The 27,018-nt window shown below is 39.5% G+C and overlaps 1 protein-coding gene across 3 annotated transcripts in view; it reads right to left on the bottom strand.

Annotated features, from left to right (window-relative positions):
* Positions 1-27,018, bottom strand: part of LOC129761946 (anoctamin-1-like) — a 97,818-nt gene that overhangs the window by 22,758 nt on the left and 48,042 nt on the right. For 2 of the 3 annotated variants that reach the window (XM_055759806.1, XM_055759804.1), the window contains exon 2: positions 18,945-19,600. In XM_055759806.1, the coding sequence (XP_055615781.1) occupies positions 18,945-19,415 (471 nt within the window). In that variant the 5' untranslated portion in view covers positions 19,416-19,600. The remainder of the gene's footprint in view (positions 1-18,944; positions 19,601-27,018) is intronic. The other variant, XM_055759805.1, reaches the window with a different exon arrangement.

Below are 27,018 nucleotides of genomic sequence, written 5' to 3' on the forward strand. Positions count from 1 at the left end.
CTCGTTGATATCATCGTTGCTAGAAAATAATCTACCAGTTCTCCTGGGAATTGAAAAATACATTCATGCGAAAGAGTTTATTTTAATGTTTTCTATCCATACAACACTGCAACCAAATACATTTGGTTTTGTGATTTTTCAATCAATCGCAATTAACAGGAAAGCTTCTGAATATTATTTTTCCCCATCAGTAGAAAATTTTCGTATCCAATATTGGATGCATAACATGAAAAACGGAAAATGTTTCACATCGCGAAAATCATGTAATTTTCGAGCGATTATTTGCTCCCTACTCATATAATGATGCGACCAAATACATTTCGTTTTGGATTTTTTCAATCAAGTGCGATCAACGCAAGACCACGTCTTTCGGCAATTTATTAGAGGTACAATGAATCTTTAGGAATTCCCGCTCTACGCGCACTGGCAAACGATGTTTACTCAACAATTTCTCAAACGAGAAATGGGTGTTGTGAGAAAGGATTAGCGAACGCAAAAACGACAAACGGGAGGAAGATATGTTTGGAGGTTGAAGGAAATTGGCAGAAAACATCTTCATTTTATCTTTCGAATAATGTGATTCATACCACTTCGTCTTGCCAGAAAGAGATAATCAATGCTCAAAGGAAGAATTGAGTCCTCCGAGGAAATTACCCAGCGCAAATTAGAGTCGACTATCGACTGCGGCATTCGTACACAAATAATTTCATAATGCAGTTTCATCAAAGTGATGTCTTCGATATGGGGAAATATTCACCACATCATGTCATGTATTTCATATTCTTCACTATCAAATCCATATCCATGGCACCTATCGACCATCGCATTATCATCGACACCACGATTTTCGCTAAATGCTATCAGAATTCGACCGAATTGCTGATTCGCAAGTTACCTTTGCAGTATTTGGTTCGTGGAATTGCCCAGGACTTCAAAACCGACTTGCACTTCCAAAGTTCCGCGTTTATGACGCTGCAGGAGGCCTATTCAAAGATACCAATTTGTTTGCTATCCACGCAAAGCGCGTCACATTATGCCCAAGGACATCCAGCTGGCCCATCGTATCCGAAGAGAACGTGCTCTTAGCTTAGCATATAATCAACGGCCCTTTTCAGGGCTCCAAATTTGATGGATTAGAGTTCAGAAAAGTTTTTTGCAGGCCAAACTGAAAGGATTATTTTCGTTTGGATGCCATTCAGCATCGAGAAAATTCCGGAAAGATCCAATCGTTGCTGAAAAATAATCTGCCAGTTCCCTGGGAATTGAAAAATAAATTCATGCGAAAGAGTTTATTTTAATGTTTTCTAACCATATAACACAGCGACCAAATACATTTGATTTTGTAATTTTTCAATCAAGTGTAATTAGCAGGAAAGCTTCTGAACATTATTCTTCCCTATCAGTAGGATATTTTCGTATCCAATATTGTATGCGCGTGCAACGGAAAATGTTTCGCCAAAATTATATAATTTTCAATCGATTATTGCTCAGTCGCCGAAAGTTTCAAACTCAGAGAGTTCATTCCCCTCTAGTTTGCCTTCCAAATTGCCATCGTAAATCACACCTTCTCTCGATTCAATCACGCACGAAAAGCATACTTAAGCGATATTCTGGTGGTGAAACCCATTCATTTTTCGTGAGGACATCGACAAGACAACATCGTTACTGAACGAGCTGAACGTGATGGGCGAGCTGGACGGCGAGGGATCGAGGGATTTATTACCTGGCCTGACCTGAACTGAAATGCAATCAGGTTGTTTTAACTGTGAGGGAGCGCAGAAAAGCCAATCGATCAGAAGGAGAAGAGAAGGTGACCAAGAGAGTATCAGCATCGAAAAACGGTTCCCCGGGAAGACATCGAAGCAGCCGCCACACACAGACACTCACATAATATAATACTGCGACAACATACATTTGGTTTTGTGATTTGTCAACCAAGTGCAGTTAGCAGGAAAGCTTCTGAAGATTATTCTTCAGAACAAGGTTTTTTGTATCCAATATTGGATGCATAAAACATTGAGCCTCCAACGTAACGCTCTCGTTTTCGAAGTCCCCCAAATATTCATTTATTCATTCTTTCAGAATGTATTTAGATTCAACTTCAAACTAATGATCTCTAAATCAGCGATAGTCCTACGTCACCCTTGCGGTTATACCATAGATATAACCCACTTACTGTTTTTTGAAGATTGATTTCTATATTCCATTATCTGACAAAAATTTTGAAGGTCTTAAGGTTTTTAAAATAATTTTTAAAAAAAGTTAACAAAGCCTAAAATTTAAAAAAAAACAAATTTAAAACTATAAGAATTACAGAATTTTGGTCTGACGACGAAATATAGGAAATTGTTCAAGTTTTCATCAAAAAATAGCAAATATATTTTGAAAATTAAAATTTGTTTTTTTCAAAAAACCTTTTTAAAATTCTGAACGAAAATTATATTGATAGTCCTACCAACAAGTCTCCCATACATTGGGAGAAGGGCACTGTTACTTTTTTTTCATTTTTTTTCTCAGTGTAATTTTGGAGAAAATTGGCATTTTTTTGAAAATTTAACACTAAACCTACCGATGTTTCATATATTCCTACCACAGCGGGTCAAGTGACCCTTTTGTAAATAGTTAGTGAAATATTAGTGATGTGTAATGCAATGGTTTTGTATCCCAACCACACATACAAATCTTTCTGATATCATATAAATGTTTGCAAGGGTCAAATGACCCGTTGCGTTAGGGCAGATTACAAATATTTCTCAATAAAAAAAATAACAAGAGATGAGAAAACACTGAAAAATACATTAGATGTATGTGTTAGGAAAAGTAGTGTAGGTAAATGATGTTATGACAATGTAATTTGCAAGAAAAATTTGACTAAAAAGTTAAAATGGGTCATCTGACCCCTAGTGGTAGCTTTAGTGTTAAAAAGCTTCCTAAATTTTATTCTTTTACCAAAATTGTGTAAGTTTTATAGTTTACTAGCTGATCCGGCAAACTTCGTCCCGCCCAAAATTTATTTTTCGTTATCACATTCACCTTACTAAGCGCACGTTCGTGGGTTCGATCGCAAAACTGTTCATTGATTGATCCATGCCCTTTGAGAAAGGGTAGGTGTGTCGAACCACCATGGAACCATATACCAAATTTGGTCCCTTTTGATTGATTAGTTCTTGAGTCATGCATAAATTTGTGTTATGACATGGTATGGCAGCCCCCCCCCACCTCAAAGAGAGAGGAGGGGTGTCGATCCACCACAGTAACGTTTCGAGTCCCCGAAAACCTTGGCATGCCAAATTTGGCTCCATTTGCTCAATTAGTTTTCGAGTTATGCAGAAATTTGTCTTTAATTTGTATGGCAGCTCCCCCTTAGAGAGAGGGATGGAGTGTCTAAACACCGTAAAAACATTTATTGCACCCTAAAACCTTCACATGCCAAATCTGGTTTCATTTGCTTGATGAATTCACGAGTTTTGTAGAAATTTTTGTTTCATTTGTATTGCAGCCCCCCTCTTAGAGAGGGGGTGGAGTGTCTAACCACCATAGAAACATTTATTACAACCTTAAACCTTCATGTGCCTAATTTGGTTTCATTTGCTTGATTAATTGTCGAGTAATGCAGAAATTTGTGTTTCATTTATATGGCAGCCCCCTCCCCATAAGAGAGGGGGGGAGGAGTATCTAACCACCATAGAATCATCTAATGCACCCAAAAACCTCCACATGCCAAATTTCGTTTCATTTACTTGATTAATTCTTGAGTAATGCAGAAATTTGTGTTTCGTTTGTATGGCGCACTCCCTCTTAGAGAGGGGGGGGGGGGGGAGTGTAGTGTCCAATCACCGTAAAAACATTTATTGCACCCCACAACCTCCACATGCCAAGTTTGGTTTCATTTGCTTGATTAATTCTCGAGTAATGCAGAAATTTGTGAAATTTGTCCTCCCCCCATTAAAGAGTGGGAGAAGTGTCTAGTCACCATAGAAACATTTATTGCACCCTAAAACCACAGGCCAAATTTCGTTTCATTTGCTTGATTAATTCTCGAGTAATGTAGAAATTTGTGTTTCATTTGTATGGCAGCATTCCATTCGAGGGAAGTCCCAAAAATCAACTTTTTCCCTTATTTCATAAAATTGCTTATCTTGAAAATTCGTAACTTTTGAACTACTGAACCGATTCAGATGATCGACATATCAAATTGAAGCCAATTGAAGAGCTAGTCTTCTTTGAAAAATTGTTACATCGGGAAAAAGTAGGATTTTTTCGAAATTATTGATTGTGTTTGTTTTTTATAGTTTACATGGTTTCGCGACCAAGGGCACTATATTTTTGATATTTTTTCTTGAAATCTTTTTTTTTCATAATATATCCAAACGTTAGAGATGTGATTTTTATCGTTTTAAATTATGAAGTTAACCGATGGTCCGAAAAATCAAACTTTTCACCTTTCATGCTTGAAACTTTTCCCAAAAGTTGTTTATTTTCGAAATACTGAACCGATACAGATGATCGACACCCAACTGCAGCATCAATCATAGTAACCCATGAGTCAGCAGAAAAAAATTGACAGCTCTATCAGTCGAACGCTAACCGTGATGGTGAAAACAGTGATGCTACTCCATTCAGAAGTGTGCGCGTTCAAAGAATGGTACCCTACGCGTCGAAAACGGACATCGCGCGGCACTTTGTGGTCGCCGGATACGCCCGTTCCGGCATCTACAACATTTTGGCACTGTTGGGCAACAATCAGAGCATCGAAAGAAAGCCCGGTCCCGGAACGCCGACGACCCTGAGCGACAAGAAGAGCCAAAGGATGCTGAGGAGGAAAATCGAGGGAAAAGTGGCTACATCGCTGCGTGCGCTTGGCCGGGAGGTCGATGCAGTGGAAGTCCCGTCCACTGGTCTCGGAGCTGCTGGCAACGACAACGGCTGAAAAAGATGGTCAAGTTCCCGGCGAATCGCGACGTGGCGGTGGTGATGAACTACGAGACCTATCTCACCCTGGATGGCAACGACTGAACGGGCACTTCGTATTTTACTACCCCCACGAAGGAAGTGAGCTCTGAAGTGAAGTTTATTTCACACACCAAGTTCCTCAAGAAGGTGCTGCTGTGGCTGACAATCAGCGAGAAAGGGATGTCAAAGCCGCTCTTCTTAAGCTCCGGACTGGCCGTGAACGGGGAAATTTATAGTACGGAGTGCTTGCCGGCCCACTACACGAAGCGATCGTTAGAGGAGATGGAGCGGCTGAATATCGATGTGGTACCCAAGTCGGCGAATCCGCCCAACGTCCCTCAGCTGCGTCCCATCGAGAATTTCTGGCTAAACCTGAAGCGTAAGATCTTCTCCAACAATGTTGTCGCGAAAACTGAGAAAGAATTGATAAATAGAACGAAGCATGAACTCAAAAACATGCCTACACGCATGTTTTCGTTAATCTCAATTATCTGTCTTAGTTTTTTATCACCATTCGAAAAAAAGTCCATTTTTTAAATGCAAACGTTAGTAATAAAAGTGAACAAATTCACGATTAAAATGGCGAAATAACACGATTTTGCTAACCACTCGTTTTCCTCCACAACGCAACGAGCAATCTTTTTGTCTACATTCACAATGTGAGTCGATGCGTATGATGAATTATTCTCTATTTGCCGATAATAGGCACTTATAAGTTATTATATTGTATTGTAACAGGTGTACATTTGTGTATTGTAGTGTTTCACATTTCTTGTAAATATTCTGTTAAGTGTTATGTAATTATTTTCAATATTGTACATACACTTACTTTCTAGTTAATTTATTTATCAAAATCGTGCTCAATTCACATTTTTATTGTGTAGGTCTTGCTACTAACAATTTATGTAATTGTTGTCCAGGATATCATGATATCGAGTCTGTTGTTTGGTAATGTAAAAAATGCAATTGATTTAACTGCTGGTTTAGATACAATATTCCGAACAGCGTGACAGCGTAGGAGAAAATGCTATTTTTATCCATACTACATTTCTGTAGTTATTGATGTATTACACTTATTTCAAATACACTGATAAATGATGAATCCTTGCCCTCTTCTGCATAATTAAATAAGTAGAAGAAAATGGTGGTAATGGCTTTTAATTGTATTTTGCGCACATTTTTGGACATCGATACAAAAAAATCAAATAGTGTCGAGTTACTCGTATCCATGTTAGGATGCGGTTTGGGATTCTACCTCATCCTGCCCGTTTAAAGGATATAATTTAATGTAAGCGACTGATTTCCAGGACTTCCATTTGATGTATCAAAAGAGTAAAAAATACAGATTTTCGAACGATGAAAAAAACTCAATTCAAATGCAATAACTACAGACAATCAAGTCACCGTCAAGTTACCGTCCGTGCCTCTAGGTCCAGACTTATCTACTTTTTGACGTGGGACTACGTCTAACCGGAATATATGGGGGGTAAAATGAAAACCTAAACAAAGAACATGCAGGAAAAAATAAAAGATTTCGAATGCTTGGAACTCGAACATTTCTTACTGGATCGGAAAGATGTCTGCATCAATTGATAGGGAATATTTACACGCATCTATCGCCGTTAATAGAATGTTATTTTTCATTAGATAAACAATTGAATAACTGTAAAATGTTAAGCGTTGTATAAACGCCCTGACTGCCTCGTTTTGATTGGCCCGGTTCACGGTTTCCCCAACACAGTCATCAAAACCAATCAGCCTAGGGTTAAACGGCATTGAAAATACTTGAAAGTAGGGAGACTTTTGTGCTCACCGAAATGTGTTCCCTAACACAGACTTCAAAACCAAGCAGCGTTGGAGAAATTGGCATTGCAAATACATGAAAGAAGGGGAAGCTTTTGTCCCCACCGAAATGTGTTCCCTAACAGAGATTTCAAAACCAAGGTGCCTGGGGGAAATTGGCATTGCTAATACATGCAAGTCGGGGGTATTTTTGTTTCGACTGAAATGTGTTTCTCTAGCACAGACTTCAAATCTATGGAGCGTGGGGGAAATTGGCATTGCAAATAGATGTAAGTCGGGGGCATTTTTGTTCCGACTGAAATGTGTTTCCCCAACACAGACTTCTGAACCAAGGTGTCTGGGGTAATGGGCGTTACAAATTCATGCAGGTTGGGGGTATTTTTGTTTCGACTGGAATGTATTTCCACAACACTCCGAGGCATCATACCAAATGTAGAAGGACTGTCATTAAATTTACTTGTAATGAAGATTATAATCTATCACAATGCTTGAATTAACCTTACATGGCATTTGTTCAATCTTTTCACTCACAAAGCAAACATATTAACTTCAACTGAACTCGGAAATTGTTTCGTTCAATCAAAAATTTAAGCAATACAAACAAATGAATGCTAAGCTAAGCCAGTCCCACGTCAACCTTGCGGTTGTATCATAGATATAACCCACTAATTTTTTTTAATAAAATTTGTCTGCCCATGCTGCTAGGCTCGTTTTTCAAGGGAGTTCACAGAACGATCTTGAAATTAATTAGGTCAAATCAAATGATTTGAGGGAAAATTAGTTCTCAGAAAAGTTACCTCTCCCGACAGGAAGCTCTATCATAATATAGTAAAACAGAATTTAAAATGCCCAACTTAGGCGTCACATTCATTATTATCGCTGTATACGATTGTTCGGAGGGGAGAACACGTTCAACATAGGTCAACCATTATTCCTCTCGGCCAAGGCTTTCGTGTGGAAAGCAATCGTAAACTATACCTCCTCAAGGCCTCTAGTTCACCAGCACTTGTGGGATGACGCTTTACTTCAATCGTAGCATAGCAAGGCGACAAACAGCACAAACACTTTTACAGATTGAATTTATCGAGCCTATTCATATCAAAATTACAGTTTCAGGTTCGAAACATTTACCCATATCGGGAACGAAAAAAAAAACGTAAGCCCTTCCTATTCGATAGAAATGTGTTGAGCTCTTCACATACCAAAAACCCCAATTCAAATACCCACTAATCGAGGGTGGGTAGAAACGGAAACGCCGAAAGAACCACAGACGACTACACACACAATATATAGGAAATATGCAAACATTTTCACCCCCAGCCCCCGGCGCTATTTTCATGAGGAAAAAAAACACTCAAAATGGTACAATGAAGGAAAGAAAAACTCCCTTTCGGAAATAAAACGAAAAGTTGGAGGGCACCCAAACCTGAAGACTTTTATCGGTCTGAATGAACCGTAACAGGTGAACCGTTAGAGCCCTTCTTCCAACACAGAACCCAATCCAGTGGCCGCCGCCTCGCCGTTGCCACGTGCAAACACGAGTGTTAAAGGTGAAATTGCATGCTAACAGCGCCGCACCTATAGCGGCGCGCACGATTCCCAAAATCCGTCGTCGATTTGATACATTGTTAGTAGCGAGAGGAGATAGAGCAATTTCAAATGAAATCGACAAATGACACAACATGAGTATTTTTTATTCGAATGAAAGTTTGTGTTCCGTTTGGGTTGGAGGAAATATGAGTTTTCCACAGTATTTGGGACTTTTTTGACTCAAGTGTAACTTTTGAACAGGGCGTATCGATTTTAGCAAGAGAAATTTTTGATAATTTTTTATCTATGAGTCCTACCGAAATAGTGGGCCTGATTCTCGAATACACTACGAATACACTTCACGGTGGAAACGGTATGAAACGCATTCGCGATGACAACAGTACGGTGTCGACATCTGGATGCGTGATTAGTTTCCCACTAAATTTATCATAATAAAATCAAATTATCTTCAGATTAAATTTTTGTATGAGATTATTACATCACACGAAGAAAACAAAGTTTTCCACTCACATTGAATACCAGTTTGATAAGAAGAGGTTAATTTTCATTAATGATTTTTTATTTGAAAAGTGCTCATTCTGCCTGAAAACTCATCATTATCTTCGACACTTCACTAACTCGTAAAACGTAGTTCAATGGCGTGCCGTTTATTTCGTTTCCACCGTGAAGTGTATTCGAGAATCAGGCCCAGTGTCTTAGCAAAGAGATATAGAGTATTGATGTCCAAACCAAGGCGCCTAGAAGTATATCCTAAGGTGAGGCCGTTTCGTCACTAAGTTGGTTAGGGGAGCGATATATAAAAAAAAGTACGTAAGAAAGCAGAAGGGGAATTGTTTGCCTGTAGCGTGAAAGAGACAGACTGATCACGAGCGAGCTTCGGCACTAGCGTATTGTGGTTTGTTTACAAACAAAACACAGTAGACTTCCAAAATGACTGAAGAGTATTTTTAGTAAGTTGGCCCACCTTAGGATATACTTCTAGGCGCCTTGGTCCAAACGTGAAAAAATATACACTGAGAAAAAAAATAGTACTCTTTTTTTTTATTTACAAAAAAAAATCTTAATTTGCAATATCGAAAATACATATTTTCTATTTTTTTTATTTTTTCATATAAAATAGAAGTAGAAAATTTAAAAAATGGGTACAAGATGGTAAAACTATTTTCGACGAACTTTGTGGAACATCGAATTTCTATGAATTTTCGAAACTTGGAATTGTTGTATGTTAACAATCATTTTTAGGCACAAATTGTGAATCCTAATGTGATTTAAAACAAAAAAGTTCATTACCAATTAATTTCCTTCTAAATGCAGCCATTCCTGAGATATTTAAAAAAAAAATTCTAATTTATTGTCTTTTTTTTAAAGTAAAGTGGCCCTTTTAATATGTTTGTCGTGTTATCCCGCCATGTTCAAGAAATTTTATGAATTTGCCTATAATTTTCCAAATACATCATTATGGTAAAAATATATGTTTAGGAGTTACGTTGAAAAATATATTAGGACATCGTGGTTAGTACAAAACGTAGCGATAATGTTTTTCAACGTAACTCCTTAACATATAGTTTTACCATAATTATGTATTTGACAAGTTATTGAGAATTATAAGCAAATTCATAAAATTTCATGAACACGACAAACATATTAAAAGAGTCTATCTATACAGCCACTCCACGTCAAACCGATATAGTGGTTTTCGCCAAAAGTGGTAGTTTTGTTCTACAGGGTGGGCCATTTAAAGTGGAAGGATTTGTTTTTGCAATAGCAAAGTAAAGAAGTGGAATTTAAAAAAAAAATTTTTGAAATTCATTTATTTTGGTCCAAGGAGATTTGTTCTAACTACTTTTTGATTATGATATCTCGTAAATGACCGCCTCTGGCCTTGACCGCAAAATGTGCCCTTTTTTCGGCATTTTCCATCACTTTGCCCAATGTTTCGGCCGATATGGCAGCAATTTCTTGTCGGATATTGTCTTTCAGCGCAGCCAGGGTCCTTGGTTTACCAGTGTATACCTTGGATTTTAAATATCCCCATAAAAAAAGTCAGGAGGCGTCAAATCAGGTGATCTCGGTGGCCAGTCATAATCGCCGTTTTTCGATATTAATCTTCCGGGGAACATTTCGCGCAATAATTTGGTCGTGGCAGCCGCTGTATGGCATGTAGCGCCGTCCTGTTGGAACCAGTAATTGTCCAATTCATTTTCACGAACAAATGGCAATAAAAAAATGCCGATTCTTGCGAACGATGGCGACCTGATGTCGATGGAGTCTCTGCAACACTGGCTCGAACGGCATCAATATTCTCGTCGAAACGTCTTGGTCGTTGTCTGGACAGATGACTGGCATTACCAACACTACCAGACGATATAAATTTGGCATATAATCGACGTATAGTGTTGTCTCCAGGCGATGTTTTAACTTTATTTTTATTTTTCCACGCACGTTTAGTTAACACAATTGAGAAGTTATTTTGAATGTACAGCTGAACAATTTCAGCGCGTTGTTTAGGTGTGTATTGTTCCATGGGTAAAATTGTACTGAAATGACGCTTCCAACGCGGTATGACATTTGTTAATCTGACATCTCTGTCAAAAGTTATGGGGTTGCCAGATGCTTCCACTTTAAATGGCCCACCCTGTATATCGCAAATTATTAGACCCGTTTTTTCTATTTTTTGTTAGGGTGACCATTTTCATTTTGGGGTGGTCCGAAAAAACCGTTTTTTTGCATTTTTCCAAAAATGGCTTTTTTTTTAAATTCATAACCACTGGACCAACTTAGATGTTCGACATATTAAATTAAAACCAATTAACTGATCCTTTCTGAAAAAATACTACAGAAAATGCAGAAAATTTGAATTATGTTTTCGTTATTTTTGATTGTATTTGTTTTTTATAGTTTTCATGGTATCGGAACCAAAGGCGCTATATTTTTTTAAATATTTTTTCTGGAAAGCTGAGGGTTTTTCACATAACATATCTCGAAACTAGGAAGGCGCTTGTTTTCGTTTTTGAGTTATGATTTTTCAAACTCATCCGATGGTCCAAAAATCATTTTTCTCTTTTTTCCCAAAAATTAAAAAAAATATTACTTCTGAACTACTGGACCGATTCAGATGATCGACATATCAAATTAAAGCCTACTTGCTAGCCTTTTTTGAAAAAATAACACTCGACAATTCATTGGATTATAGTCACGTTCATCCAGTCTAGTCGCATGAAAATGTTAAACAAAAACTGAAAACATGTTAACTTTGAAAAATCATAACTTAAAAACGAAAAATAACACCTCTCTGGTATTCGGATATATTATGTGAAAAAAACCTCAGCTTTCAGGAAAAAATATAAAAAAATATGGCGCCCTTGGTCCCGAAACGATGTAAGCTATAAAAACAAATATAATAAATATATAATAATCCAATTTTTATATAAATATACTAGCTGACCCGGCAAACGTTGTTCTGCCATATAAATTACCTCTAGTGAATATTTTGATTGTTGAATAAAACATAACTTATGTATTGTAAGTGTGTTTAAATGTTTTAACGATCTGTAAAATATATCGATTGTGATCGATGAAGGATAGATTCCACGTGAATATCGAGCAGATACGTGAAGTTTTGACCGTGTATTGCATTGGACCGTGGGAAAATTGAGTTCCCGAACCCGAGTGTGACGTGGAGATGCAGATGAGATCAATGATATTCAGAAAATGGAGCGCTTTAGACGATGACCAACAACAAAAATTGAACAAAAAAAAAATAAAAACATTTTCATTTTCATTTCATCACACCATTTTCGTTCATGAATTTGGAAACCAAAGATACGCCAGACAACTTCATTGGAGCTGATGTACATGCCAATTCGGTACCTCATTATTTCGTCGAAGTGATTCAATCAAGGAATATTCACATCGGTATTCTGAATTCAAAAACACATTCATATTGTTTCCTTTTTTCACAAACTTGCAAATGTATTTATTGCTCTTCACCGAACTGCAGAGCTTGACATTAATATGAACATTGAATGTTTGCTCAGCTGAGGCGAATATGGTACTACCCAACGATTTGGGAAGTCAATGATATTTGTTGATATTTTACCATTTGCGCTTCACAGTAATAGTTCAATGTCGAATTGCATGGCAAGGTTGTCACCTCTGCACAACCCGACTAAACATGAATTGCGATTCGTTCGGGTAGTTCTGATTCGATCGGATTTTAGAATATAGGAGGATAGTTGATCAGTAGATAGATCTAGAATTTCCGAGGAAATTACTCTATCCTTTTGCTCAGAGCGTATTTTGTCGACTAATCAAACTAAAAAATTGCGTATAAGGCAATCCTCGCTTTTGTCATTCAACCGAATACATCCAGCAACATGTTGGACGACATACGTGTAATTTTTAAATGGAGCTCATTAAAGACTGCATTTCTTTTGCACACGTGCACACGTTTGAACAAAGGCTGTGTAGGTGTTGCCTATGATAGCGTCTCGCAAGTGAATGTATTCTTTCTCGAACCGCTTCTGTTGAATGTGTCATAGGAGAAGCAAACGTTCGCTCTTTACCTTTGCAAATATGTTGACCATGTTCAAGACATCGTAGAATGAAATTGTCCTGACTGCGTCAATTCATCAATCGACACACATAAGAATTCAGCGCTTTTTTTTGTTTGTTTCGTCTCCTCCAACCAAATTTTCAAAAATATTAATTCAAAATGAGTAATGATGTTCTTGATGATTGAGATAGCTGTGGCGCATTGGATCTACACACGTGCTCTCCAGCCGATTTTTCATCAAAATTGACGACAATAGCGTGATTGTTATTCTGCATTCCAAGCATGTGTGTGATTAGAATAATTTCAATAATTAATTTTGCTCATCTAAGAAGACTTCCAGCTTGTTGGCGATGTGCTTAGCTTTAGTCGAATTAAGGTTACTTGCGTATGTGTGGGGTGAAAATTCAATGAAAAGGTCAAAGTGCCATCTGGCATTTAACAACGTAACTAAATTCGTCCTGCTTAAAAAACGAACGACGGATCAACTATTTGGTATTGTTTATATTGTTTATATAGAAATACAAATATCGTGATGACTACAATGCAAATGAAACACAAATTTCTGCATTACTCGAGAGTTTATCAAGCAAATTAAAATCAAATTAGCCATATGGAGGTTTTAGGATGCAATAAATGTTTCTATGGTGGTAAGACGATCCACCCCCCCCCCTCTCTGAGGGGGGGCTGCCATGCAAACGAAAGACAAATTTTTGCATAACTCGAGACGAGAACTAATCAAGCAAATGGAGCCAAATTTGGCATGCGAAGGTTTTAGGGGACACAAAATGTTTCTATGGTGAATAGGGGGGACTGCCATACAAATGAAGCATACATTTCTGCATAATTGAAAAACTAATCAAGCAAAAGGAACCAAATTTGGCATGTGGAGGTTTTAGGGAGCAATAAATGTTTTTATGGTGGTTTGACACTCCTTTCCCCTCTCCAAAGAGGTGGGGAGGGTGCTGAACAACTCGAGAACTAATCAAGCAAATTGAGCCATATTTGGGATGTGAGGGTTTTTGGGTACGAGAAATGTTTCTATGATGGTATGACACCCTTTCTTTCTCTGGAAAGGAGAGGGAGTCTCATAAAAATATAACGCATATTCCAACCAAACATGACAATTGAAAGTTTTCGGAGAACTCTGAAGGAAAATGGGGAAACTCGCAAAATTCAATTCGCATGTGTTCTACAATTACATATTGACAAGCGTTGTTAGTCCATTCGATGTTTGCGTCTTTTATCTATATAAATAAAAATGGATCGCCGAATGTGTTGATAAGAGTAAAACTCCAGAAAGGAATTGTCCGATTTAGGGCTGTCTTTATTCTATCATATTTTCTGTATCAAACATTTATTCCATATGACGGAGAAACATATTATTTGCAAGTGGTTGAAAAATTGTGAAAATAATCTGATATAATAATGACGGGTTTTGGTAAAAGTATAAGGAATTTTATAGTAAAAGGTAATTTTAGAAGATCAATCAATAAACAGTTCTGCGATTGGACTCATGAAGAAGAAATTGATAACGAAAATGTATTTTTTGGCGGGACGAAGTTTGCCAGGTCAGTTAGTTTACTATAAAAAAGACAATAAATTAGAAATATTTTTTTTTAAATATCTCGAAAATGACTGCATTTAGAAGGAGATTGATAAAGAGCTTTTTTGTTTTAAATTACATCAGAATTCATAATTTGTGCCTTAAAAATGATTGTTAACATACAAAAATTCGATGTTTCGAAAATTCATGAAAGTTACCACAAAGTTTGTTAAAAATAGTTTTACCATCTTGGACTCAATTTTTCAATTTTCGAAATGACTTCTATTTTATATGGAAAAATTGAAAAACACATATATGAATTCAAAAAAAAATTGAAAAAGACAATAAATTTGTAATGTCTTTTCAAATATATCAAGAATGGTTGCATGTAGAAGGAGATTGATAAAGACCCCTTTTATTTTAAATCAAATCAGAATTCATAATTTGTGGCTAAAAATGATTGTTAACATACAAAAATTCCAAGTTTGGAAAATTCATAAAAAATTGATGTTCCACAAAGTTCGTCAAACATAGTTTTACCATCTTGTACCCATTTTTTAAATTTTCTACATAAATTCTTTTTTATATGATAAAATTTCAAAGAATTTATTTAGTATTTTAGATATTGTAAATTAAAGTTTTTTTTGTAAATAAAAAAAGAGAACAAATTTTTTTTCTCAGTTTATATTTTTTTACGTTTTAACAGCAATACTCTATAACTCTTTCTAAGACACTATTTCGGAAGGTCTCATAGTTTTTGAGATATAAATTATCAATCGATACGCCCTTTTCGAAAGTCAAAAATTATAGGAGGTTGTGTCCAAGATACGACCGCATTGTTGACGTAGAACTACGCTGTTATTTTATATAAGTCGCTTGTTTATACCTTCGGATATTATTCTATAATGCTGTGAAATTTTAGAAACAACTACTTAGTAGAATAATCTCAGAAATGATTTTTTCATTGTAGAATCAGTTGACGATAATTGATTGATGATTCATTCTTGCCCTCGCAAAACAATCTTATGTCCCAATTTATTTCATGTCAATGCATTGAAAATTTACCTCGAAGGCTATTCCGGTGGCCTTTTTCGAAATTGACATAGACTCGGCTACAGTCGATTATATACATGTTGCACCAGCACCATTATTCCATATCTCATAACTACATCAATATATCTTTGGCACCGCATGTAAACAACAACAATGACAACACTTGCAAGTATCAGATATCATGCTACATGTTATTTAGTATTGCCTCAAAGGAATCGCACCTCTAGATATCGTTCGTACAAACTAAGCGTAAACCAAGCGCCAAACAAGCGTTCACCATAGCATGCATACAGAGCCATACATTGGTGGCTTGAAACTACTAGCAATATAAACATTTCTCATCATTTTGCGCTATTCTCAAAAGAAACGCTTCTGTTAATATTACTGGCCTCGAAAAGAGTTGCATTACTTTCTCATGCTCGAGAGAAGCGCAGCTGTCACCCTTAGTGGAGGAAGTTTTGCTACTGGCAAGCGAAACCTAATCACATACAAAATTCCAGAACATTTACTTTCTTGATGACTAAACAAGAGAAATAAACTCTTTTTGTTAATAACAACCTCGAAAACAGTAGCAATGCTTCATTATGGTCAATATTAGCGTAAATGCAATCCTAGTTGAAGGCAGTTTTGCGACTGGCACGCGAACCCAAATAACTTATAACATTCCAGTAAGATAAAGTGACCAGATGGTCAGAGGTCTAACGCGTGACACAAATAACAAAACGTTATGTATATACGTTATGTGAACATATACCATAGTTTAACGAGTCTGAACTGATATGTATTATTTCCTTCTAAGTATCGTCACTCAGTTGTGATTTTTCGGTGGTTTAGATTTTGTTTACGCCTGAAAATCACTTGCCCAATAAGAGCATTTACGCCTGGCAAGCACGATTCGAATTCTACAATTTTCTTTGAAAAAAATTACGAATATTACCGAATTCCAGTCCATTTTTCATCGATTTTAGTGTTAACGTATGCATTCAGAAAAAAAATTATTTCTAACTAATTTCGAATGACGATGAAAGATAATTTAATGGAACAATTTTTGCTTAAATCTTACGTTTATTAAGCCTACAACAAAAATGATTCAAGGCTGTTGATTCGCAGCAGCAGCACTGTCTAGCATCTCGATGATTTTTTCATATTGCTAGCTCCACCCCACAGCGAAGGAGTTGGACATCCTGAGGCACGTTGTGTCCGCCAGATATAGCCGATCTGGTATTTACAACATCATCTCCCTGCTGCTTCTTAAGCCGGGAGATCGAAGCAACCGGCCAAACGGTGAAAGAGATTCTGGCCAAACTGGACATTTTCATGTGGAAGCGTCAGACGAGACCAGAAGGAGTAGCTTGAGGTGCTGGTGAAAAACTTCTTTCCGGCGAAAGAAGTGGAAAAATTTCTTTTTCACTGGTGAAAAACTTCTTTCCGTGCTTCTAATGAAAGACGAGACGTACTTGATGCTAGATTTTAACGAATGGCAGGGAATCTTTACGTTCCCTAAGTAAGCGACGACTTCGAATACATCATCCAAATCAAGTTCTCGAAGAAGGTCCGTCTCTGACAGATGTGAAGGGAATGTCCAAGCCGCTCTTCTTTCGAGTCATATGGTGAACGGGGAGATATATAGTACGAAGGGATTGCCGGAAGTTGCAAAGGTGATGTGGTCTTTATGCCGAACCTGGTATCAGCCCATTATGCCAAAAGATCACTGTAGGACGGATCGGTTGGAGATAAACATTGTCGCGAAGACCGCCAACCTTCTCAACACTTCCCAGCTGCGACCGTTGAAAACTTCAGGGTGAATGGCCAAAATGGAGAGACAGTCGACCACCGAAGATGATCTTTTCGTCTGACTCGCGTTGGTCCCTGCGGATCAATAGGGGACTTTTATAAGAATCATTTTCCATTTTAGTTGCTGTTGCTTCCAGTTGACACTCTTTAAACAAAAGCCCACTGTCGATGTCAACGTATTAGTCTTAGGATGCATTAGAAGCGCTTTTGCACAGTCTGCCAAATAAAAGGATTTTTTTTTTTGAGGTTCATCCATTTAAGAAAATCAACATGATCAAATTGTGATATTGAAATATACTGATATCGCGGGACATCTTTGTTTCTTTTGCCAAATGCGGGACGTTTCGCGGGACGTAATCTTACGCGGGACATTTTGTTGAAATGCGGGACTGTCCTGCGTAACGCGGGACGTCTGGTCACTTTACAGTAAGACATTCAAGATGCTTGGTATTCCCAAATAATTTTTTGGTGCACAACCTTAACGTCTGCTTCGCCATAACGTCAGCTTAATGCATTGATGCATTCTCAAAGGCACCAACGAAGACGGAAAATAAACAATGTTAACTGCTTGGAAAAAGACTGAATTATGCCACACAGCTTGTACTCTGCTGTAACACCCATCGATGCGAATTCGCAGATGAGTTTGTCAAGAGCGACTGCCTTCACCACCAGCGGGGGGAGCTTGATTTTGGTTGCTGCCTGGCCGTTTACATTTTCGACCGACGCGCCGAAATCGCCTACTTCGCTGTTGTTCGGTGCGGTGTCACATTCGCGAAGGCTCGGTTCAGTGCGAGCGCTTTTCACTGCACCAACACCGCGTGCATCATTAGATGACGCTTACCTCGAAATTTTATTGCCCCTGGCAATGCGTTCGTTTTTTGCAGGGCTCGAGCCTGCCTTCCTCTTCTTCTTGCTCATCGCACACTACGCGAAGCGTCCAATTTATGACGCGGAAAGAAGAACACACGATACGAATAACGCGAAAAACGAACAGAAAAATCAAACGACGATTTCCAAGTTGGATTAGCACAGCGAAAGCAAAGTGAACTGGATTACTCAACAGTCCGATGCCGAATGAAAGTTTGCCTCAGCGAGATCCACTGTTTATACTCTAGGCAAGTATTCCCCTTCATATTCTTCTTTTCCTTTGTTCACGGAGACTTTAAATCCTACGATTTCCCCTCCGTTGGTCGTCGATAAGTTGCTCGTTATTGATAGCTCTGTTCGGGAAAGCACTCAAATGGACAGAACAAATGTATGGGAAAATAGAAACACTTAAAGTTTTCATGAATTTTAACCATTTACTAACCAGGGGATTCTATTGTATGGCATATTAAACAAATCTTACGGAATTTCCGATTCGTTTAGTATGTAAATCGCCAGAATCCGTTCGCGGCAAAAATAGTTATTAACGTTAACTTTATTTCATAAAAACGTGACCTGTTTTCTGATTTGACACCCTCAATGAAAGACGTAGTTCTACGTCAAAAATTCCCAAATGCTGTGGGAATCTCATATTTCTCTAACCCAAACGGAACACAAACTTTCGTTGGAATCAAAAGTACAAGTTTTTAAAATCGCCATTTTTAGTTCGATTTCATTTGGAGTTGCACGATGGTAGATTACGAAGCAAACAAAACGCGCGCAAAATAGAAAACAAACTCATAGTAATAAAAAAATGGTTGCGTTTACCCTAGTTTTCCACAGCGAATATGTAACTATCTGTCTTGGCTCATGCTTACGGTCGGTGTTAGTGCTTATACTTGTACAGTAGTAGTTGTTGGGGTTGGTGGATGATGGGGATTCTAGTGGGGCGTTACGGTTGGGCACCTCTTCGCTGTACTTGGTCGTCATCCCGGGCCGCTTCAGTATACCTCCGCCGGCGGACGAGGGTCCACTGCCCGGCCGTGGTTCGTACGGCATGTTCGGGAGGCCTCCGTTGGCGCGCGAGTCGTTCAGCAGTGACTCGGTGGTTGTCGTGATGTCCCTCAGTGCACCATTGCCGGCAGGCGCGGCCGCAGTTGGCGTCACCACTGCGTCCAGCGGAAGTTCCTCCGCCGAGTGGTACACGGTTTGGCGGGAAAGATACAACGATTTCCGATTGGCGGCACCCTCCGAGGTGAGGGACACAGCGTCCAAGTAGATGCTGTCCCGCTCGTCCATGTCCTCGTAAAAGTCGTAATCGAGTGAACAGAAGGGGGTTAGCAGTGGCCGATCGGACGATGGCCTTCGGTCGTTGTTGTTGTTGTAGTGGGATTGCTGCTGCTGTTGTTGTTGTTGGGGACCACCCACGCTATCGTCCCGGAAGTCGTTCAGATTAAATTCATCATTGTCCTCCTGCTGGCTCACTGTGTTGGAGTTTGGAAAAATGGGAAGAAAAAAACAATCGCTGTGATTAGGAAACTTGTCGATAACAAATAATTGTTTTGGGGTTTGTTGATTCTATTTGTGGAGCTTTGGTTGGATGGAATGAGGGTTGGTTCGGTATTTAACAGCAAGCGGATTTCCTGTTGAATTAAACACAAGCGATTTTATCATTAGTCTGTCAATTGATTACAGTTGCTTTTGAGCAGGGTTGCCAACTATTTTTTTGAAAAATCAGGGAGAATAAAAAAAAAATCAAGGAAAATCAGGATAGCTCATATTGGGTTGTCCGGAAAGTTCGTACCCATTTTGGAGAAAACAAAAGTATTATTTTTTGAATTTTATAAGCACAGTGTTGTTTTGCAATCAATTCAGGAAGTTCTCAAATCTTTCAGGTAGCCTAACAATTCTAAACATTATCTAATTATGGAAGCTAAATTGTCCAGTTGCGTGCAGTATTTGTGGGAATGTATCGACTGGTTTCTTTGTAGAAGCTCACAATACAGAATTCATCTCCAATACTACCTGAACCAGATCATGATTATTTTTCAGGTGAAGACCGGGTCAGTCGGATTGTTTAAAATGACCCGTTTTCATCACCCACCACGATTTGCTTTAAAAAAATCGATGCATAGATGAAACGCACAAGTCGTAACGATTTACGTAACCATGTTTCAACTGATGCACATGAACGGAGATTTTAAACATATGTAGTGAACCTGCTAATTCATTTGTTGTGTCTCACGGATCATTCTTGCAACTTCTTGCTTTACAAACAATTTAATATGAGGGGCTTAGAATGCAAGGGGTGTATATGACTTGATCGATTTCTCTTCATCAACTTTTTATTCAGTTAATAACTCAACTGCAAAATCGTTCCAATTTGAATTTGCTATAGAATCCGATAGATAAGATTCTGACCTACCTTCCACATTGTGAAAAACAGTTGGGAATGTATTTGCTGCGAAGTTATGACCAAAAGAGAGAGTCGATGTAGAGAAATCGATCAAATCGCTTACACCCCTTTTATTCTAAGTCCCTCATATATATTCTTCAAGAATTAAAACACTTTTCAATAATAATAACAGTTTAATAAAAAAAAGATGCTTACACGTTCTTACTTCTAAAATTCTTGTACATCGATTGTTTTACTTGGATGTTATTTGCTGCGAACATGTAATGAAAATTGTATCGTTTTTATTTAACTGTACATAATTTTGGTCGCTAATATTCATTTCATAATGTCCGTTCCAATTCTGTTTCTAATCTTCGTTTTATTGAGATTGAATTGCGAGAACCATCGGGCATATGATTCTTATAGATTATCTTTCTTTCACGTTAACTTCAAAATTCAAAAAATTTCGACACTGTACCTTCGGAAATGCGAATAGATAAAGTATAACGGAAGGAAGAGGAAGCATTATATAAGCGCGGACCGGAAAGCTTTTTAATGTAGACTATTATGACGGTTCTCATACGCAACCAGCAAAACTCCCAGTATATTTATATGGATTTTTTTCTGATTAGTCAAAGCCACTCAAATACGGCGAATTTCAGCCTGCCTTGTATTGATAACCTCAAGCTCAAGCAAGAGTCGATAAATATGAAACAACACTATCAATGAACACCAGTGTAATGAACATCACCATCAGCTTGCCATGAAGTTCATTTTTCATTTACATCTTCATTTTCGTCAGGATATTCGTAACGTAAAAGTTGAAAATCATTGCGTGTTAGTGAAAATCAAAGCATGAAATTCAACGTCAACCAATTGAGAGTGAAATCGATTAATGGTAAAGCATGGTCATTCATCACACAAAATTCTTGTGTTTGGCGATTTCGGCAACAGAATGTATAGATAACTCTTGCTATGTTTTATGAATTTACTCCCGATTGGCCGGAAATGGCATACACCCCCTATTATATGGGCAATGGGTGACAATAACAAAGGGCAATGGGTGAGCGGAAAACGAACATAATCTTGTTTTGATTTCCGGTTTAGCGATACGCTCAACACCGAACAACGGTCAACGTTCAACGAAAACTATTGTTGCCTTTTCCGGATTCCTAGTCCATTCTTTTGTTCTAAATATGGAAATCAAACACGTTTTCAATAAAAATTCACTGCAAGCGATGAATGTCAACTTTTTTATTTATTTATAATGATACTACATCCCATTGAGAGATTAGATCTTCTTCACAATTTTTCGCCAATAGTCCCGATCCATGGCTGCAGTTCTCCAACTCCCGGCTGCACCGATTCTTGCCAAGTCTTGCAGTTCCACCTGGTCCAACCACCTCGCTCGCTGGGCTCCTCTCCTTCTTGTTCCTACCGGATTCGATGCGAACACCATCTTTGCAGGGCTGCTGTCCGGCAATCTTGCAACATGCCCTGCCCATCGCACTCGTCCAGCCTTGGCGACTTTCTGAATGCTGGGTTCGCCGTAGAGTTCGCCAGTTCGTGGTTCATTCTCCTTCTCCATACTCCGCTTTCCTGTACACCACCGTATATTGTTCTGAGCACTCGGCGTTCGAAAACTCCAAGCGCTTGTGAGTCCTCTTCAAGCATCGTCCATGCTTCGTGCCCATAGAAAACAACCGGTCGAATTGGGGAAGTGTACATGGTACACTTCGTACGTGGTCGGAGTTTGTTGGACCTCAAGGATTTGCGGAGCCCATAGTAGGCTCGACTTCCATTGACAATGCGTCTTCGAATTTCACGGCTGTTGTTGTTGTCAGTTGTTATCAACGAGCCAAGGTAGACAAATTCCTCTACCACCTCGAGCTCGTCGCCGTCGATCACAACACTACTACCAAGAAGAACTCTGTTGCGATCAGTCCCTCCTGCTAGCATGTATTTAGTCTTAGACGCATTGATCCCAAGCCCAATCAGCCCTGCTTCGTGTTTCAGTCGGGTATACAAGTCGGCTACCGTCGCATGTGTTCTTCCGATTATGTCCACGTCGTCGGCGAAGCAGATAAACTGACTAGACTTGTTGAAAATCGTGCCCCGCATGTTGAAGCCCGCTCTCCGCATAACACCTTCCAGCGCCACGTTGAAGAGCAGACAGGAGATTCCATCGCCTTGTCGAAGTCCCCTGTGAGTCTCAAATGATTCCGACAGCTCACCTGAGATCCGCACACTGCACCGCACACCGTTCATCGTTGCCTGAATCAGTCTTGTCAGCTTTCGGGGGAAGCCGTGTTCGTCCATGGTCCTCCATAGCTGTCGTCGGTCGATTGTATCATATGCGGCCTTGAAGTCGACGAAGATGTGGTGTGTAGGGACCTGATACTCGCGGCACTTTTGGAGGATCTGCCGCAGTGTAAAAATCTGGTCCGTCGTCGAGCAACCGGGCATGAATCCGGCCTGATAACTTCCCACAAATCTACTTACTATTGGCGATAGGCGGCGGAAGAGGATCTGAGACAAAATTTTGTAGGCACCATTCAGGATTGTGATGGCACGATAGTTCCCACAATCCAACTTGTCGCCTTTTTTATAGATGGGGCAGATTACCCCGTCCTTCCACTCCTCCGGTAGCTGTTCTGTGTCCCAGATCCTGACTATCAACCGGTGCATACACTCTACAAGTTTTCTCGGACCTCCCTTGAAGAGCTCCGCTACGAGGCCATCCTGCTTTGTGGTTCTTGAGTTGATTAATGGCCTCCTTAACTTCACCCATCGTCGGAGGTGGTACGTCGTCTTTGTTCATTGCACCGGTGTAGTCCTCCTCAACGCCGTCTAGGTCTCCTGTCTGCGCGCTGTTCAGGTGTTCATCGTAGTGCTGCCTCCACCTTTCGATCACCTCGCGTTCGTTCGTCAAGATGCCTCCTTCCTTGTTTCTGCACATTTCGGCCCGCGGCACAAAGCCTTTGTGCGAGGCGCTCTTCCAGGCGGCGCTTTTTTTCCCGAAAGAGATGTGTGCAGCAACGTTCGGCTCCTGTGAGCGCTGGTGTCTTATGTTATTGACGACTGACAGTTTAGAACGCAGTTTGACCATCACCAGGTAGTGGTCTGAATCGATGTTAGCGCCACGATAGGTTCTGACGTCGATGATATCCGAGAAGTGCCGACCGTCGATCAAAACGTGGTCAATTTGTGTTTCTGTTTGCTGTGGTGATCTCCAGGTGTAACGGTATTGGAGGCTGTGCTGGAAGAAGGTGCTATGTATGGCCATGTTCTTGGAGGCAGCGAAGTCGATAAGTCTTAGGCCGTTTTCGTTGGTTCGCTGATGGGCGCTGAACCTACCAATTACCGGTCTGAATTCCTCCTCCTGGCCGACCTGAGCGTTCAAATCACCGATGACGATTTTGATGTCGTGTTTTGGGCAGCGATCGTATTCACGCTCTAGCTGCGCGTAGAATTCTTCTTTATCGTCATCGGTGCTAGCTAGATGGGGGATGTGGACGTTGATAATGCTGATATTGAAGAAGTGGCCTCTCATCCTCAATCTGCACATTCTTTCATTGATCGGCCACCAACCAATCACCCGTTTTTGCATCTCCCCCATCACGATGAAAGCTGTACCCAGCTCGTGTGTGTTGCCGCAGCTCTGATAGATGGTATATCCACCATGGAACGATCGCACCATCGAACCTTTCCAGCACACCTCCTGCAGCGCTACGATGTTGAAATTGCGGGCTCTCAATATTTCCGAAAGAATTCGGGTACTCGCAAGAAAATTGAGAGACTTGCAGTTCCATGTTCCGAGTTTCCAATCTCTAGTCCGTGTTCTTTGCGTGGGTCTAGTCCGATTGTCCTGTCTCGAATTTCTTCGTGAATTTTCCTGTGCGTTTTATTTTTATGGATGGCTTGCAGGGCCTGCACCAACCCCCTGTCTCGCCGGAGGACCGTCGTGCACAGCTCTTTTTAGAGTCCCCGCTGGCACGAAGACAGTGATCAGCCGCCCCTAACATGGGGATCAGACGCTGTTTTGAGCCGCACCTCCATGGTGAACAGACGCTCGGATGGGCCCCCTTCCCTGTCAGCATACGACCAAGATCCACCGGGGTTGGTTACCCGATCTTCACTATGGTTACTTGTACCCCAGCCGGCACCACGGGGAGGTAGGGATAGGAGTTACTGGACAGGAAGCTAAGGACCACGAATGGGGTCTATTTTATGCCTGCAGGTACGCGAAGTACCGATGGTACGCTTAGTCCAGTCATTTACCAATATAAACTTAACGTTCGTGATAATCACATGAAACTGTTGACAGTAATGAAAGTGCCTGAATGCAGGCTTTCCGAAATTCGTCCATGCTGTTTTTGTTCAACATACCAGACAAAGATTACGCGTCTCGACTCATGTGTTATACTCATTATGACTGATATGTTGTTGAGTTTCAACCGAAGAGAATTCATACGACACTGGGGAAAAGCTAATTCTTTCATTCGTGATTAAATTTTGATAATTTGTGGCACTGGTCAGGATATCAGGGAGCGTGTCAAAAAGTCTGGGAAATCCTGAAAAATCAGGAAGGTTGGCATCTCTGCTTTTGAGTGACAGTCAGTCTTAATGGCAATAGTATTGAATGGTTTTCAAAAGTAGTGTATCTGGGTCTAACTTTTGATCGAAAGCTTACCTTCAGAGCAAACAATGACAAAACAGACACAAGATGCAACATTTTAATCAGGTCATGGTAGAAAGGGGGTTACACTATTCGAAAATTCGTTATTCTTTTACAATATTCATTTTATGCGGTAAATTTGATTTCCGTTAATGATTTAATTCCTGCAAATGTATTAATTAACAACCAAAAAAGATGTATTTTTACTACATCCTCGTCCAGTTCCCATAATATATTTGGGAGGTCGTCCAGAGATACGGCAATATCTGCTGTAGAATCGCAATGCTGCACTGCTTTGGCGTGCGTATAATAAAAATCATCAAATGAGTGAGAACGGAAGGAGGATATCGAAAGATAAAGGTACACACTGAAGTTGCATTTGTACACGAACTGTCAGTTGGTCGAGATGTTCGCAATTTGACAGAAGAGCTACCTTTCGATACGAATCTGGCATGAACTCGTCTGGATACCGTGAAAGGACACGTTGAATTTGAATGTCTATTCGCCTGCAGAAACGGCCTGAGAGACCAATATGGTGTACAGGATCGTGATGGCTACACGTCGCTGACTGGAGTAGCTCAACTGTGAAGAGAAGATTGAAACGCTGAAGGAAGCTCTACTAGAATTTGAATAGAATTTTCTCGGACTCTACCTTCATCTGTATTGCTTGTAGCCAGCCGAAAATCTTGTACGTGTTTGGATAGTAAGCCGTACACTCATGTTTATGCAATGCGTCCACATTGATAAAGTAAACAAAGCCGCTTCAGATAAGGTAAATACCTCAAGTAAGTATTTCTGTTGGACGCAACACTGATAAGCACCCTAATCCACTACAAAAAAATTGTGTAACTGATAAGTGTTTACCATCGCTGGGCGTGCAGCTCGTGATAATACTTCAAATATAAATATAATAAATCGGAATGTCTTTCGTTTTACGATTCTTTCGTGAGAATATTTGCTGTATTCTAAAGTACCCAACGTTAAGAGTTTACTGATATACGCATTATTAGTGAGTGTTCAGTTTAAAAGTGTAGAGCCTATTTGAAAGTAGGTCAACGTACTTTGATCTTGGAATCTTGAGTTAACTCGTACCCGGATTTACACTCCGTTTGAGCTGAGTATCTTTTTCAAATTTCAAATTTTTTTCATGTTAGATTTTGTTTATCAGAAAGGACTGTATCAAATGACTTTTCCACTCACACGAATAAAAAGTTAGTTCAAGGGTTTAGAGGCATACTCATACAACTCAAATGGATAATGATTCTCTGCTATCACAAAGCTGACGTTTTGTTTTATTATTGATTCATTCAAAAAAAAAGCTTTATTTTTAAATGTTTTCTTATCCTGAGACTGGCTCACCATATTGCACTGCTACTAAAACCGTAGGCTAACTTCAAGGATATGTTTTACTCATTTTCGGCGAATAATCAATAGAGAGCCGTGTTATGAAACTTCAGAATAATAGCAAAAACAATATTACGATCATAAGTTGTTGGAAACGTTATTCCAGACGACATTGGAATATATTCCATCTGATCATCTTTAGAAAGTCCCGGCCGATGCAAAAGTCTTTTGAGGGTCTCCGTAGCCACATTAGTTGCGCGTTCGCTTAGTAAGCGATCGATCGTGAGTTCAAAACTCAGGACCCTCATTGACCATCTTTGTGTTGTTACAGAATAGCTACGTCCACGCAACAATCATCAGCGATGGGGATCGATCCACGGTCGAAATAAGATCGATTTATCCATACAACTGCTCTGCTGTGCAAGACACATCGGGCTGCTGTTCTATAAATAACTCAACAATGATCAATCAACTGTCTCCGCTGT

Source organism: Toxorhynchites rutilus, chromosome 1, assembly GCF_029784135.1.
Source record: "Toxorhynchites rutilus septentrionalis strain SRP chromosome 1, ASM2978413v1, whole genome shotgun sequence".
In the NCBI taxonomy this organism is placed as follows: domain Eukaryota; kingdom Metazoa; phylum Arthropoda; class Insecta; order Diptera; family Culicidae; genus Toxorhynchites; species Toxorhynchites rutilus.